Source organism: Hemicordylus capensis, chromosome 6 (assembly GCF_027244095.1).
Source record: "Hemicordylus capensis ecotype Gifberg chromosome 6, rHemCap1.1.pri, whole genome shotgun sequence".
Lineage (NCBI taxonomy): Eukaryota > Metazoa > Chordata > Lepidosauria > Squamata > Cordylidae > Hemicordylus > Hemicordylus capensis.
In genome coordinates, this window is record NC_069662.1 from 137,479,594 (window position 1) to 137,496,464 (window position 16,871).

At 44.1% G+C, this 16,871-nt stretch overlaps 1 protein-coding gene across 1 annotated transcript in view; it reads left to right on the top strand.

Annotated features, from left to right (window-relative positions):
- Positions 1-15,348: 15,348 nt before the first annotated feature.
- Positions 15,349-16,871, top strand: part of LOC128330492 (macrophage mannose receptor 1-like) — an 88,301-nt gene continuing 86,778 nt past the window's right edge. Inside the window, exon 1 of the mRNA XM_053263480.1 lies at positions 15,349-15,434. Within this exon, the coding sequence (XP_053119455.1) occupies positions 15,374-15,434 (61 nt within the window). The 5' untranslated portion in view covers positions 15,349-15,373. The remainder of the gene's footprint in view (positions 15,435-16,871) is intronic.

Sequence of the window (16,871 nt, forward strand, 5' to 3'; positions counted from 1 at the left end):
TCACTGCAGGTTTACTGTTAAAAATGGATGTATTTCATTAAAACAACTTGAGTTAAATTTAAGATGTATAAAAGCACAGGATTCTACAAAAACTCTTGCCATGTTAGTTCTTTTGATTGCCATGTTAGTTCTGTTGATTGAGTGCTCACAAGTAGTTTAGTTTAGTTCAGTATAGTATACCTCTATACTGCCATTTTTTTTAAAAAAAGTTCACAATGCAGTTTATATGGCAGAGTAATGAAAATGATCCCAGTCATTCATTCATTCATTCATTCAGTTTATATACCGCCCTTTCTAAAGTGGCTCAGGGCGGTTCACATTAACATAAAAATCACATAATAAAACAATTAAAATAAAAAAAATTAAACCAGATTAAAATTAAAATTTAAGCTACATATTAATAGCCAGACTTAAAAAAGATGGGTCTTTATGGTTCTCCTGAAGGTCTCCAAGGAAGATAATCCTTTTATATGCATGGGGAGTATGTTCCACAACCCAGAAGTGACAACTGAGAAGGCCCAATCCCAGGTTGCCTCCAGATGAATTGGTGGCACCCTAAAACAGACCCCTCCTGATGATCTTAATGAGTGGTAAGGACCTTGTAGAAAAAGGTGCTTTCTCAGGTAACCCAGACCTAAGCCACTCAGGACTATAAAGGTAATAACCAGCACCTTGTAGTTTGCCTGGAAACATATTGGCAAAGGGGCTCACAATTCTTGGAAAAGGGGATTGGGGAGAAATACCAGCAACAACTAGCAGAGCCAGACTATGGGTGGCCCATGTCCACCCACCGTGGCAGCCCGACTCGCCTTGCCCCCTACGTCTGATGGCAGACATGGGGATTAGCCAAGTCCCTGCATCTGATGTCAGATATATGTGTGTGTGTGTGTGTGTGTGTGTGTGTGTGTGGTCTGGCTCCCAAATGGGGCTGCACAGCCCCGTTCAGGAGTTAGATCCAGGCTGGCGTTGCATTTGCAATGTGGCCAGGAGTGGCTCTTCCCTGTCTTAAAGCAGCTAAACCTGCACCCCCCGCTCCTGACGTCAGATGAGGTGCAGGTGCAGCCCCTGAGAGGCGGTGGCCCAGGTTCTTTGAGCCCGATTGTCCAATGGTGGCTACACCCCTGCCAGCAACTACTTGAAAAAGATGCCATGCTAGAATGAAATCAGAACAGTTGTTCTCCTCCTGCTAAATATGAGAGAGGCAACCCCTTGGGAGGTGCTCTTTGACCACTTACGCAGGTGTAGAATGAATGGTACAGTAAACGAGCCAAATGGATGATACTTAGTAGGCAAGCTTTAAAGTTTACTATTTGCTTGTATCTTTAGGAATGCTAAAGATGGAGAAAGCTGACCAAATCACCCTGAAGTAGCTTTTGGAGGAGGGACCAACTTCCGTTGCTAATGAGAGATAGCACGGATTCCAGGCTAAAAACAAGAGAGAAATCAAGCCCTGTGACTGGAAAAGCTTGCAACTCAGACTACAAGTGAGGGACAGGTGGAGGGAGGCAGGAAGGAGAAACAAATAGGGCAGCTTCACATGTGATAGCAGCAAATAAGTAGGAGGAAACTACCAATTCCTGGAAAGTGCATGTTCCCACCATGGGCCACTAGTTTCTCCCCTTCCTGTTTCATCAGAACCCAGAAATGTTGGATTGACAATGTTCTGCCACCGAGCTTCAAATCTAGGTTATAAATGTGTTACCAGACAAGTTGCCTTTCAGGGTAGCTCAGAAAGCACCCCTCTATGTGCATGGGACTGTGGGAGCACAGTCTTCATTTTGGATACTTCAGTTTATGGGACCATGCACTTTTAACCTGCCTATATTTGGCAAGTCTCTCAGCTGGCCGCTTAGCAAGATCCAAGCAAAGATTGGATGGGATGACCTCACCCCTCTCTTTCAACAGAGAAGGCATTGAGGCAGTGAACAGACCTCAATTCCCTCTTGTGGGAAGATAACAGCCAAGTACTCTTTGGGAGTCACACAGATAAGCAGTGCATTTCCTAACCCCATCTTTGAATTAGCAATTTAGCTGGCAAGGACTCAGGGAAATGAGCACATCAAAATTGGAAGTTTCTAATATATCCACCTCTAGGCATCCTGCTCTTTTGATGGTCAGCCCAGCAATTCTTTATTCACACATGTCCAGTCCATTTACCTATCTTCCTCTTGCCATTGTTGGGCAAGATGCACCAGATTACGCTCAAGTAGCAACACTATCTTTCATGGAATCTGCAACACCAATGGAATCCGCTGCATCAATTCAGGGTGTGTGGAATGGCTTGGAAACTGCCTCAGGGCACATTTCAAGGTATACGTACCTCTACCCAAGGCACATGGTTCTGGAATCTGTTTGGACCACTATCCTACGGACTCTCAAAGCAGGTGGTAGGTTTTTCCTCCTTGTCCTTTTCTTCCCCACCTCTCTGCCCATTTTCTGTGAGGAGACCTGCAAGTGCACCAAATGCACCACCAGACCAAGGATAGGTAAACTAACCTCTTGCCTCTCTGAGTCTCCTCGTCCCGTTCTTTTTCCTTCCTCCCACCTTACAGCACTTTCCATGGCAAGCCTTAAGCCAGACTCTGGTCTAAGCACCTTAGCCAAGCCAATCAATCTCTAATCAGGACTTCAAGCTAAATTTTTGCCAGCTATATTCTTGCTTAGAATTTTAGTTAAGATTTATTGCCCAGCCTAACCAATTTTTGCCTTCCTGTATCCCCACTTACCCATACATAGGAACATAGGAAACTGCCATATACTGAGTCAGACCATTGGTCTATCTAGCTCAGTATTGTCTTCACAGACTGGCAGTGGCTTCTCCAAGGTTGCAGGCAGGAATCTTTCTCAGCCCTATCTTGGAGAAGCCAGGGAGGGAACTTGAAACCTTCTGCTCTTCCCAGAGCGGCTTCATCCCCTGAGGGGAATATCTTGCAGTGCTCACACATCAAGTCTCCCTTTCATATGCAACCAGGGCAGACCCTGCTTAGCTATGGGGACAAGTCATGCTTGCTACCACAAGACCAGCTCTTTTCTCCATAATAAAACTGTTGTATTTTATTTCTGCCTCCTCATCTTTTCCAATTACCAAACTAGCACAAATTTGATGCTGGAACCAAACTGCTTTCTCTAGCTAGGCTATTTCTCCCATGCTAAGCCAAAAGCAGTCAGAGCATCTAGCCAGTGCTCTGGAGCAGTTCTGGAAACAAATGTCAGGTGGCAGAGGGAACCCAACTTTAAAGGCAAACTTTAAAATTTAGCAGGAGGAGAGCTGTTCCTATTCATTCTAGCATGCCATCTTTTTCCAGGGGTTGTTGCTGATAGAAAGAAAGAAAGATTGAGAGCCCCTTTGGAATAGGCAACTATTTTTTTTAAATTACTGTGCCATGTAAACTGCATTATGAATTTTTTGCTGAAAAGGAATATATAGATATACTAAACTAATCTACTTGACAGCACTGGGAGAGGCAATTAACAGAACGATCATGAAAAGTGATTTTGTGGAATCCTGTGCTTTTTGAAATGTGAAATTTAAATAGTTCAATTTTTAACTGCAAACTCCGATTGAACTAGACCTAACTGCAAAGGACCTTGTTTTCCAGCTGCAGCTAACTCCATCCTTGGTGTTGAAATCATAGGTTTCTTATAGCCTGTTGCTAAATACATTCCCTATTAACATAACACTGGAGCTGCTGTCCTAAGCACAAAATCAGGAACCCGCTACATTAAACGATGGCGTGGGGATAGTGGGCCAGGAAGCATACCATGTACTGAAACATCAAGACTGCCTCTGACTTGGTCTGCGTACAAATGAACAGTGTTCAACATAACCAATTCTGTTTGATCTGGAAATCAGTTCCAAGAGAAAAGAAGCGATTCCAAGCTGCTAGGAATCCCTGCTGCCACTGACTGACTTGGATGCTTTTTCTGGTAGCTACTACATACTCTAAAATTGTTTCCCTGCCACCATCACCACCACCAGCAGGAGAGAAAAGCATTGGCCATTGGACCAAAGATGTACCAAATATTGCAAGAAGTGCTCCAGTGGGGCTGGCCAGACATACTCTAATCTTACTGGAACCCTAAAAGACTGGAAAGCCCTGTACTATGTATGTTGTAGGAGGCCCTGGTGTTTGCGGCTAGTGAAGTTCATATCGCCCTGGGCACCTCTCTGCACTGAGGTTCCACAGCTATATTGGCATCGTTGGGATCTTGCCTCATCCCAGAGCCCAGCTGATGACATACTCTACCTGCAATAGAGACAGAGTATCCTCAGTGCCATTCTGCAATCCTGGAACATGCCTTTCCACACGCAAAATACTGTGATGAAAGCAAAGGTGAACCTAGGTAATTTTGGAGCCTGGACCTAAAGGCCTTTGGAGCCCACCCACCCCACTTGCATCCTCCTGCACACACACACACACACACACACACACACACCATGACACATGCAGTATTTTTAACATGTGGGTTCTTGAGGGCACAAACAGCAACTGAGCTCACAAGAATATAAAACAGGTACATTTATGCAAATATGCATGAGCAGAAACATTTCAACACAAAACTTACCATATTCCCATCCCACATAATTCTTTCCCCATTCCCTGCTCTGTCTCTAAAGCAGATGTCATTCTCGCTGCCCAGCGCAGATCACAGTCACTGCTGGCTCCCCGGCACACCACCCAGGACAGACTAAGGAGGACTTGGTGGCCCCAGGGGTGTGTGGAAGCTCTGGATTTCAGCCCTGAAGTCCTGGGGTTAGCCCTGTAGGAGGAAAACCTGAATCAGAGTAATTATCAAGCAGACTGTGATGCCTGGGTCTTGATGACAGCCTGGTTATTACACCCAAACCCCATGGTTTCATCCTCGAACCGTCCACTTATATGTGTATGGCTACCATGATAGGGAAGAACTCCAAAAAGATGAGATCCCTGTTAAAGCCTTTTGGCCATGTTCCAGAACACCAAGGGCCCTGAAAATAAATACCAAAGATAGCATCCCTGGCTGCATCAGAATGCACCTGGAGGCCAGCCTCGAGCAAGCACTCAGAGTGCCTAAAATATTCCGTGAAAGGAGTCCAGGAACTTGGCCCACACTTCCAAGTCAGCTTGAGCTGAAGCCCAAAGCTTGCTGTAAGGTTCCCACAAACCTGCCAGTGCCATTGCATCACAAAGGTGCCTCAAGAATGCTCTACTAGGAGCAACCCCCCATCTCTGTTCAACCCAAGACACATACCTGTACCAGGCTAGTTTCTTTTTTGAAAACTCACAGATATGCACTTTTGGACATTATGAAAGCACTTTCAGAATAAATAAAGTCTAGCCAGCAAGGTCTCAGAAGAGGAATAGGATTGTCTTGAATTTATCTGGACATTTGTTTCCTGCTTTCCCATGAGCTACACAGTTTTTAGAACACATTACAATAGATTGTTAAATAAGCATACAGTGGTCCCTCTACTTACGAAATTAATCCGTTCCGAATGCACATTTGTAAGTCGAAAAGTTCATAAGTCGAAAAGCGGTTTCCCATAAGAATGCATTGGGAATGGATTAATGCGTTCCGGAGCCTAGAAAAAAGACCCAGACCCCCAGTAAGGCTTGCAAACTGCACAGGAACATTTCTTTTCAAGAATAAACAGGCAGTAAACAGGCAGGCAAGTCAAGGAAACCGCATGTAAAATTCGTAAGTCAAGGAAACCGCATGTAAAATTTGTAAGTCGAGGAAACCCCATCTAAAAATTTGTAAGTCGAAAAAACCGAATCTAAAACCGGATCTAAAACTGCCGTTTGTAACTCGAAAAATACTTATGTCGAGTAGTTTGTAAGTCGAGGGACCACTGTATATTAAAAATCACTGGTGTATGTAGACACGCTAGCTGAGGATAAGCAACAGCTTTTTATTCATTTCTGTGTGTAGCCCCTTGTAACACTGTTATCCAAACTTCATTGTGGCCTTGAAACTTCTATCATACCATACTATCATGGCATACCACAGAAACCATTAATATTGCAGTCCCCACATGTTGTAAAAATGGAGGTATTTCCCACCATCATTAAAAAAAATAAATTAAAAAAAAAATCAAATGGCAGTGACAAACAGTTTCACTTCCCTTGTGGTAAAAACTAAGCAATGGGCACCGTCTCCTTGATGCAACAGAATTAGTTCAAACAAAGACAAACTGTCCCCAATCATTTCTAAAAACTACTTATCCAGACTAAAGGCACATAACTGTAACCCACAACAGCCCCCAATCCTCAATTACAAAGTCCCAATGAAATCAAGGGAACATAGGAAGCTGCCTTATACTGAGTCAGACCATCTAGTTCAGCACGGTCAACAAGGACAGGCAGTGGCTCTCAGCCTGCAATCTTCCCCAAGTGCCAGCTATTGAACCAAGGACTTTCTGCATGCAAAGCAAATGCTCTACCACTGAGCTACAACATCATCCCCTAAGGGGAATAGCTTACAGCAGACAGTACTCACATGCATCATTTTATTATTTATTTATTTGTTTGTTTGTTTATCATATTTTTATACTGCCTGATATGTACATCTCTAGGCAGTGTACAAAATTTAAAATAATATTTAAAAATCAACACAGATGAAAATACATGAAACACTAAAAACAGTAGCATCAAACACACACCATGAAAACAGTAGCATCAAACAATTATTAAAACAAATTATTAAAATTAATTCTAATTAAATGCCTGCGAGAACAGGTAAGTCTTGAGGGTCTTCCTGAAAACAAACAGAGAAGGAGATGCTCTTATTTCAGCAGGGAGCATATTCCAAATCTCCCGGGGCAGCCACAGAGAAAGCCTGGTCCTGGGTTGCCTCCATAACAATGGAGAGATGACAGGAGTCCCCACTCACGGAACACCACCTTTTCAGAGCAAAAGACCAAACCAAGTGTGTGACCAGCATCATGTGTCAGTCCAGAGACCAATTGGGATAGGCCCACAGTTGTCATGTCCGCTATTTTATTGATCATATTTATCATATTTTTAATGATAAATATGAACTTTTGAGCCGCTCCCGATGACCCGCTCCCAAAATGAACATTGAAATCCCCCACCACCAGCAGCCTGGCCCACTCCAATGCCAGGTCCGTCAACTCAGTTAAGGACTCCACTGGGGTGCGGGGTGACTGGTACACCAGCAGAAGTCCCAATCTATCCCTGGTCCCTAGATTTAGGTACACACATTCCGTATAGGCCAAATCCCTGACAGGGATTCTGGTAAGGGAGATGGTATTCTTATAGACCACAGCCACCCCACCTCCCCACCCACATCCTCTCACTTGCTTCACCATAGAGTAACCTTCTGGGAAAAGCTGGGTCCAAACTGGACCACTAGTCTCTCCCGACCAGGTCTCCATGATACAAACCAAGTCGGCTCCTTCATCCATAATTAAGTCATGGACTACCTCAGGTTTATTTTAAACAGACCTAGCATTAGAAAGTAATAAGGTGAGGTTCTGTGGGTGATTGGCACTGCTCTCCAAAGTCAAAGAGGTGGTAGGCCTGCTGGAAGAGGAAACAGCAATTACCTTTCTGAGTTCCCTTCCCCTGTAATGGCCCGCTGGCTTACCAATGTGATCGATTCCCCACCACCACTTGTATAGCTGCCCCAGGGTCGTCCCCCACCTCCCCATCTCTGTCCAACCCAAGACACATACCTGTACCAGGCCTAACTAAGTACTAAGCAACAGTGAACTGAACAGAAGTCTTCCTTCCAGCAGTTCTAGACAATAAGCTGGCGCCAGCCCTCAGTCCCACCCCGAAGGCTGCCACCAAAGGCCGACCCCCTTTGGTGGGCGGCTTCGGTGGCCACCTGCAGGCGACACACACCGATGGCTGCGCCTCAGTGCTGCTCACCCTTATAAGGGCCAGGAGTTCAAAAGCCTGACCTGACCAGCCCTCCCAAGTGCAAGAAACTACAGCGCAATTAAAGTGAGCTAACACACTAGAGAACAGATAGCAGCCTGCAAAAGGGAGACGCACACAAGAGCTGTTGCCAAAAATCTCTCTTGCCTGTCCAAGAAGCGGGGGGTGGGGGAGGGAGGCCAGATGAAACAGACTGCTTACCCCCACAATGTATCTTCAGTCAGCATATGGTCACCTATCCAAATTAAAATCAAGGCAGACCCTACTTAGCGCCCCTTAGCATCCTGCACAGTATCCAAGGGACGGGGGCCTGCTCAGGCCCCATCCCCTAAGAGTGATATCTTGCATCAGATAGTGCTCACACATAGCCACCCATTCACATGCAAACCAAGGCAGATCCTGCTTAGCAACCCTTAGTAGCCGGTTCTGTATATTTTCTTTCCATAACCGTTCCAAGTGTGCAGATGCTTCCCCACCGAGCTACGGCCCCATCCTTTAAGGGAAACAACTTACAGCAGACCGTGCTCACATGTAGTTACCTCTAAGAGTGAGTGTCTCCTGCTGTGAGCAGCACACGAGAAAGAGGAGAAATGCCCATCCTGGGAGCACAAGCAGCCAGGAGGGGGTGTGGCCGGAGGTGCTCTTACTCCTGGATTTCCAACCCTAACCCTCCACACCCCCTGGGGACCCCGAGTCCTCTTTAGTCTGTCCCAGGTGGTGTAGTCGCTGTGCCACTGTGTGTTAAAATGTTTCTGTTAACGTATATTTGCCTAAATATACCTGTTTTATATTCTTACATTCTTGTGAGTTCAGTTTGTGCCCTCAATAATCCATGTGTTAAAAATACTCTGTGTGTGTGTGTGTTTGTGTGTAGGGGAATGATGCTTAACTTGCAGGAGTGGGGGGCTGCAAAGGCTTTTAGGTCCAGGCTCCAAAATTACCTAGGTACACACACCTCTGAGCATCAGGGCTGCTTTCAAACTCTGCGGCAGTCCCGGGGCACAGTGTTATGACTCTCATGCTGTGCATCATGTCATAACTTTTTTTTAAAAAAAACCCTAAGCTGTGATTTTATGATTTTTAACTATGTTTTCTTTCTATTTTTAAGGATGATCTCTCCCTCTGAAAATGACTTTATACATTTTTTAATTGCCAATATTATATGACAAACACATTTTCTGGTGCAAAAAGTATGCATATGTGAAAAGTATGAATTTGCACTAGTAAGGTGCTTATTTTTATTTGCTTTCTAAGAAACTGAAAAGTTATTATGAAAATAAAGAACCAAGGACAAACTTTCAAAAAGTAAGAATCCAGTAGCACCCTAAAGACTAATGGTGTTTCAATAGCTTTATTTCTCCTAGGCTAGAGTCTATTAATCACAGGCAGTTTTTCCAAGTAAAAAACTGAACTCTCTGCCTGTAAGGCTTGGAAAACCTAAACGCTGAACTTTATTTTTTCTCCAGGCCAGATCTTTTGCATGCAAGGTCCTTCATCTAGAGTTCTAAGAATGGCCCCCAAGATTCTATTAAAATTCTGAGTCAAGGTCTCAGTTTAAAACAGTGGCACTCTTACCCCTGGACTTTGGGGCCTAAGTCCAGGGCCCCCACACGCCATGGGTCCCCCCCAAAGCTTCTTTAGTCTGTCCTGGATGGTGTGGTCATCGCTGGTCTGCACTGTGCCAGGTAGCCGAGTGTGATTACGACCTGTGCTGGGTGCTTCAGAGACGGGGGGGGGGGGAGGGAGTGGGGAAATAAATATGTGGGATAGAGATATGCTAAGTTGCATGTTGAAATGTTTCTGCTAATGCATATTTGCATAAATATACCTGTTTTATATGCTTACATTCTTGTGAGTTCAGTTGCTGTTTGTGCCCTTAAGAACCCACGTGTTAAAAATATTGTGTGTGTCATGGTGTGTGTAAGGGGATGATGCTTAACTTGCAGGGGGAGGCCTCCAAAGGCCTTTAGGTCCAGGCTCCAAAACTTCCTAGGTGCACCTCTGATGTAAAAGGGAGGAGGGAAATCTGCTTTATTCTAAAGGTAACAATAAGTATTTCCTTACTTCTGCCTATTCCTTACTATCGACTTCTACTCCTTAGTATCTTAAAATGCAATCATATGTTGTACTCTTACTTGGGCAAATGTGCCATTCAAATCAGCGGGATTTACTTCCTAGTAAGCACGCTTATGCCCTGAGATTTGCTTAGCAGAGGCTCTTCTAGATTAATCTACTTGCCAACATAGATTAATTTCATACAGAGGGACAATCAGCAGGATGAATATGGAGTGTGATTTTGCTATGCTTTTGCAAATACTGTATGAAATCTAACTGAAGTTAAATAATTTCACTTTTAACAGCAAAACTCCCATTAAACTAGACTTAACTGCAGAGGACCTTAATTTCCAGCTGCATCTTACTCCATCCATGGTGTTGAAACAATTCATTTATATCCTGTTGTGAAATACCTTCCTTGTGAATCATGTTGTTGTTTTGAATTAAATGTAATTTAGTTCACTAAATCTGAAGTCCTGCACATAAGAGGGAGTTTCTTGTTAAATGTGAATTTTTGTGATAATGTTCAACATTGTAGTTTTAATTTACCCCTAAAAGTGGTTTCTCCTGCCTTCCCCAAGATTTCAAATTCATGTTTGCCCTTACAAACCTGGTTTTATCTTTGCAAGGAGAAAAGCTACCTGGGGATAGTTTGTAGCACTTTCTGTGAAAGTGTTTTAATTGTTGTAACTTGGATTATGTACACCCACACACATACATGTATGTATATAACACTATATAAATCAGATAGATAGATAACCTTCGTTTTCCTCCTCTGAACCTGTTCCAAGGTCTACATTCTTCTTAAAGCTGGTGTGGCTGCCACCAGAACAGAACCTAGTGCTCCAGATATCATCTGAGTAATCAGAATAACTATTACTACTGTTGACTTGGAAAGTTCGGCTCTGTTAATCACAGCAATGAGAAGGGAGAGGCGGCTCACAGACTGCAGTTCTGGCTGTCATTTCACAGGAAGACATTCATTGCAGAGGAGGCTGCTACCCTAATCGAGGGAGTTCAAAGCATCTAGGTGCCAGAAGGCAGTTCTGGCGAGCACAGAGGCAGAGGCGTAACTAGGGAAAATGGCGCCCGGGGCAAGCACTGAAATTGTGCCCCCCCCGCCGCGCCCCCCCACCGCCCCCCCAATATACATCTGACTGACACACATGTTGACATAAAGTCAAGCAATATTAAACAGAACATCATCCGAAAATATGTTAAAAGGTTTGTTAAATTGTGGATGATGCAAGTCAATCAATAGTACTAGAGAAAGACATGATTGAAGTGTTCAAATTAATTCATTTACAATAAACTACACCACTTAACATCAAATTGCATTTGACTTAAAGCAAACATTTATAGTCACTTACATTAGAAGGCTTGCTACTAAGCGCTGGTTGGTTGTGCCTGCAGTTCTTCCAGTCAGCTCAGCAGAGGTGCTATTATTGTTTTTTGAGAGAAAATAGTATTTGTTTTTTGTATTTCAATTTATTTATTTTTACATTCTATATCCCTCTCCCTCCAAGTAGCCCAGAGTGGTGCACTACATACTTAGGTTTTTCCTCACAACAACCCTGTGAAGTTGGCTTGTATCTCAAACATCAGAATTATGCTGATCAAGATCAAGCCTTGGATCATCTCCAGTATTGCTTCCAAGAGTCACCTGGAGAGGAATGCTGATTCACGGAAACTCCAGCCTTGGAGGGCTGGCGATCAGGTTGCTCACTCTGACAGAAGCTATTCCTGGAGGTTACGATTAGTATTTACATTACTGCAGCTACTAATATTTATGTACTGCTTTTCAGCAAAAGTGCTCAAATGGTGCCCACAGAACAATAAATTATAAATAAATCAAATGGTGATGAATCAACGAGAGCAAGACAATCAATAAAAATTATGCATAATATCACACCATTAAAATCTGCAGGGCTGCACAGAGCTATCAACTCTGATGGAAGCTAGTCCTCAAGATTACCCCCTCTACATTCCCCCCAGAATTACTCATATTATCAAGCCATTAAAACCAGCAGAATTGCATAAAGGTGCCAACTCTGATGGAGAGTTTCCCCTCCAAATATCTTTTTGCACTATTTTTCACAATATCAAGCCAGTGAAATCCCCAGTTGTTGCTGGCAAGAGATGGATGCCAATTCCTGAGGACTGCCCACCAACCTTACAGCATGGCAGCCTTGTGTCTCTCCATCCCCAGATGCAGGGGTGAGCAAACCTGGCCTTCCAGCTGTCTTTGGACTACAATTTATTGTGGCTGTGGATGCTGGGAGTTGTAGTCCAGAAACAGCTGAAGGGCCAAGTTTGCCCACCCCTGACTAGTCGGACTACAACTCCCATCATTCCCAGATCATTGGGGCCAGGGATGATGGGAGCTGTAGTCCAAAATCTATGAACCTAGGTTGGGTAAAAATTTCTAAAGCAAACTTCTGCCTCTCCACAGATGCTTTTGGAAATTCACATGCACAAGATTGTCCCCAGATATATTCTGATACTCATGCCCTGTCTGTCTTGTCTGTCTATCTGTTGTTGTTGTTGTTGGTGGTGGTGGTGGTAGTAGTAGTACTATTTATTGCCATGTATATATTTACTTTCTGTGCACTTGCCTAGTTTTGTGTTTTGTTTGTTTGTTCGTTTGTTTGTTTTTAAATCTTATTTATCCAGAACCAACCAACTGCCAGCCAGCATTACTGGAGGACTTCCAGTGACTCCGAACCCTACCTAGAAAAGCAAATTTTGCAATATACACTGCTTCAGGATCAGCATCATACTTTTCCTCCCAAGGATGAGGTCTTTGGGGGTAAAGGAGGAAACGGAAGTTTCAACAGAGTTTCAAATTAATTTTTGGTCACACACACACCCTAGAGCTGCGATGAGCCACTTCTTCAACATTCAGCAACATTTTAGAAACCGATCTTTAAAATGAAATGTCCAAGGTGGAGTTTGAAAAGTGCCTTCCCACCCACAAAAAAACCCAGTAGTTAAGCTGAAACCTAGCCAGTGATGTTAACCCATGGCGGGGCTGAGGGGGGGGGGGAACACCCTGGCGGACCCTCCATTCAAAATCGAGTAATACTCTGATTAAAACCAGGTAAATAGGCACAAAGCATTAAACAGCGAGCTTTCAGGTTCGACAGAACTCTTCAGCAGCCTAGGTGATGCGAAAGAGGAAGAAGTTGGAAAGGCTGATCTAAAAGTGTAAACTGTCCAGAACTAACAGAGGGGGTGGGATATATATATATATATATATATATATATATATATATATATATATATATAAAAATAAATCAAATTGAATTTTAGGAGGGGTTATGGGGATCAACGCCAGGTAGCTAGAGCCACACAAACCCAACCAAAACAGAACACCCGCGCAAATCTAAACGCAGTTACTCGGATGGAAACCAGGAGATTTCAAGGGGCGGGTTTACTTCCTAGTCAAGCGTTTAGTGGGGCAGGCTGAGCCCCTTTGAGTCCATGGGGAGGAATCTGGAGCCTGACCTGAAAGGTCTTTACTCCCAAGCAAGTCCTCGCCCCGCCATCCGCGCCAAGCGTGCTACGTAGGACAGCCCTGAAGGGGTCGAGTCGACTTGGGCTGGGTCGTGGCCTCCCTTCTCCCCCTCCCAAATCCCAGTTTGGTTGCCTTTTGAGTCCAATTCTCTTCTTGGAGATCAGGCTTCCCCAAAGCATCATTTTAAAAATGATTATTTGTGCAAATTTTTGCAAGCCATCTCTTGTAGCAGATGTTGGTACCAGCTTGCAGAGGAGCTAGGTTTGTTCAACAAGTCTATTGCGTTGGTATGATTTTTAAAACTATTCCCGATTTCAGCTATTCACCCACATTATTATTTCAGTTAACCTCACACCAGCCCGTCTGATATTTAAAAGTGAATACAAAATATCGTCCTTGTCTTGTTTTCTTATTTGTGTTAGGGTTCGGATTCTCTCTCAAATAATTGTTCGATAGGATATCTTTAAATCCACAGGAAAAAGGGGGGCCTCGACAACACGACAGAGAAGAGAAAACACACACCTTGTGACCACCACACTTGCCTTTAATTAATAATAATCCGTATCCGTGCCGTCTGCCGTGTGTGTCCTCCTGCCTGCGCCTGACTGCAGCCCCAGCAGCAACGCTCTCCTCCGCGAGTCCGCGACCGTGCCAAGTGCAGCGAGCCAAGCTGGGAGGAAGGTTGCACGCATGCGCAGCGCGACTCAGCACGCCGGCCGAGTCGTGCGTGCATGCGTGTGTGCGTGCGTAGAGACCCTCACTGGCTGGCAAGCCACTAGAGGGCCTCTTTCTGGCTGGCCTGAGTTCCGAGCCAAGGCAAGCAGCATAAAACTAGGCGCCCGCCGTGGCGCCTGCTGCCAAGCCAGGACAGCAAGGGGGGTGCCGGTGTGGGCGCGGAAGGGACTGCTTGGGGGAGGGAGCGCTGACGCACTCCCTTGACTGCTGCTGAGCCAGACTCCGAAGAAATTTTTATTTAAAAAATATATATTTTTTAAAATGGGGGGGATCGGCGGGGGTCATGGCGGCGCCCCCCACGTGACCCGCAAAGATGGTGCCCGGGGCACGTGCCCCCCCAGACCCCCTATCATTACGCCTCTGCACAGAGGCAGCTCAGGGGGAGATTTCAGAGCAGTGTTGGAGTATTCAGCAGCAATCCAGCATCTAGAGATCTAGGGGTCTGGAGCAATGGTAGGGTCCCAAACAAAAGAAAAGAGGCTTATGAATTGAGAATTTCCAGGATCACAAAAGACATGCAGTGTGTATGTTGTTTGATATTGAGGGTCTTGGGAATTCAATGGGTAAGCCAGCACTTACATGGACACAATGGAGGAAATGCTTTGGGTATGCCAGTTCAATCAGTGGCAAGAAGTTGTTCCAATGGTATTAGGCTGAGACTTGACTGGTCCATGCAGATTTCCTTTTGACTTATTATTGGCTGTGTTAGCAATAGTCTTCATTAGGAATATTAGAGCTCTTTTCCATCTTTCCCAGTCTCAAAGCACAAACCCTTGTCTACATGACATCCCACTTGCCCAAAATGGAGGCTGATCTTCAAGCCAGAAGCTTGCTTGGCTTAAATGGTGGCTGAAGTCAGACATGCATGGGGTGCCCTGGCAACACTGTTTTCTTCTTTTGAAGCTGGTGCATTCTACTAGGTGATGTGACTGGAGGTGAACTTTAGATTCTATATTACTCAAGTATTTGGTGTTGAAATACGTGTTTCCTACAGAAAATGATGAACAACTCAGCAATCTTGTATTATTTATATTTGCACCTCACCAGACATTTCTTAATGTCAAATCCAGAAGTGAAATTGCCCTTCTGTTTGACTCATTTCTGAAGAAGTTCCTGAAGAGCAGCTAACTCAAACTGGCATTACTTGGAGGGAGTTTGGTGGAGGGTTTTGTTGTATCCAATGGCTGCCTTTTTGTCCTTAAGTTTCTTACTTCTTATTCAGCCAACTTTTCAGCAATCAGGTAAGTTCCTCTTCATTATCGTCACTCTTATTTCAACAATATGGAAATGCATCCTCCGTAGCTCTAACTGTAGTATTAACTCATTCACTGGAAATTAAGATTGTGGTGGTACTATATTTAATTCCATGAGAACTTCTAGACACAATGGGGAAAGGATTTAATATGCAAATTGCATATACAGTATGAACCAATCAATAAGCCATTGTGAATTGCAATAAAATAAGCTAACATAATTTTGAAGGCAATTTCTTTCATTTGTGCATAACAGAATTTGCATCGCCTCATACAGAAGCCGGTCAAGTCATTCTATTGTTGTTTACACTGGAATGAAAAAAATCTTTCTCAAATGATTTATTGAAGTGTTTGCTGTTCTAGAATTATGTAGTAATCAGTATACTTAGCCTGATTGGCTTTTTTTTGTATCTAAGAAAAAGACATTAATTAAGCACCTCATATATGATGTGGGAGATCCATGAATGGGTCTCCCAATGTGTTTTTCTTTTGATACTAGGAGTCATAGCAAGCAAGTCTGGATCAGGGCTTTGGCTCTGGAAAGGGGAGTCTAAATCTTTCTCCCGTGCTGCAGCCCTGATCCCCTGGGTGTTTTCCAGATTACTCACTGCAATGTATTCATACCTTATCCTCTAAGTGCCCCTCCATATTGCCTGTGTTTCCACATCGGTGTCTCTGTGTTGTCAGCAGGGTGCATTTGCATTTCCCATGCCGTGATTCAAATTATGATGATGCGTTTTTGCCCTACAACAGTTGTAAATGCGCTGCAGGAAAGTAGCTGTATTTTTCCATTGTAGGAAGCCTTGCCCCACATTTTATTCCTTGTAGTGTTTTGCAGTGTGGACAGCTCTTTGACCCCACTCCTTGCCTCGGGGAGAGAAACAGGCAGGGAGAAATCTCAGCTTCCCCCTCCTTTCCTCCCCATAGATCCCAAACCACACACCTCCCTCCTCCTCCGCTTGCTTCCAACATAAGTTGAACTTGTCAACACAGAAGGGGAGGGGGAGAGAGGAGATTGGAGGGGTTTTTATTATCATCATCATTAATATTATTATGCCACTGGGATTCTTTTGTGCATTCCCCTTTTAATTTGCTACTTTGGCCAGAGACTCATACTAGTGCAGCTGAGCAGATTTCTGAATCCAACCCTTTCTCGTGAACTTTTTACTGAAGAGGAACCCCATTGACCTAAATCATTTACTTCTGTGCAATCCCACTTGCTTAAGAGCCTCCCCATCTCTTACAACGTTTAAAAAAGCAGTCAAGAAGACACATTTGTTCACTCAGGCTTTTAATTAGATACTGTTTTAATTGATTTGAAACTGTTACACTATTCCGCCACAGTTTGCAACACATTAACCGTTGCAAATCTCGTAGTCTGGAAAATGCTGTGAAGCTGCTTTTGGCTGTGGACATACAAGCGCC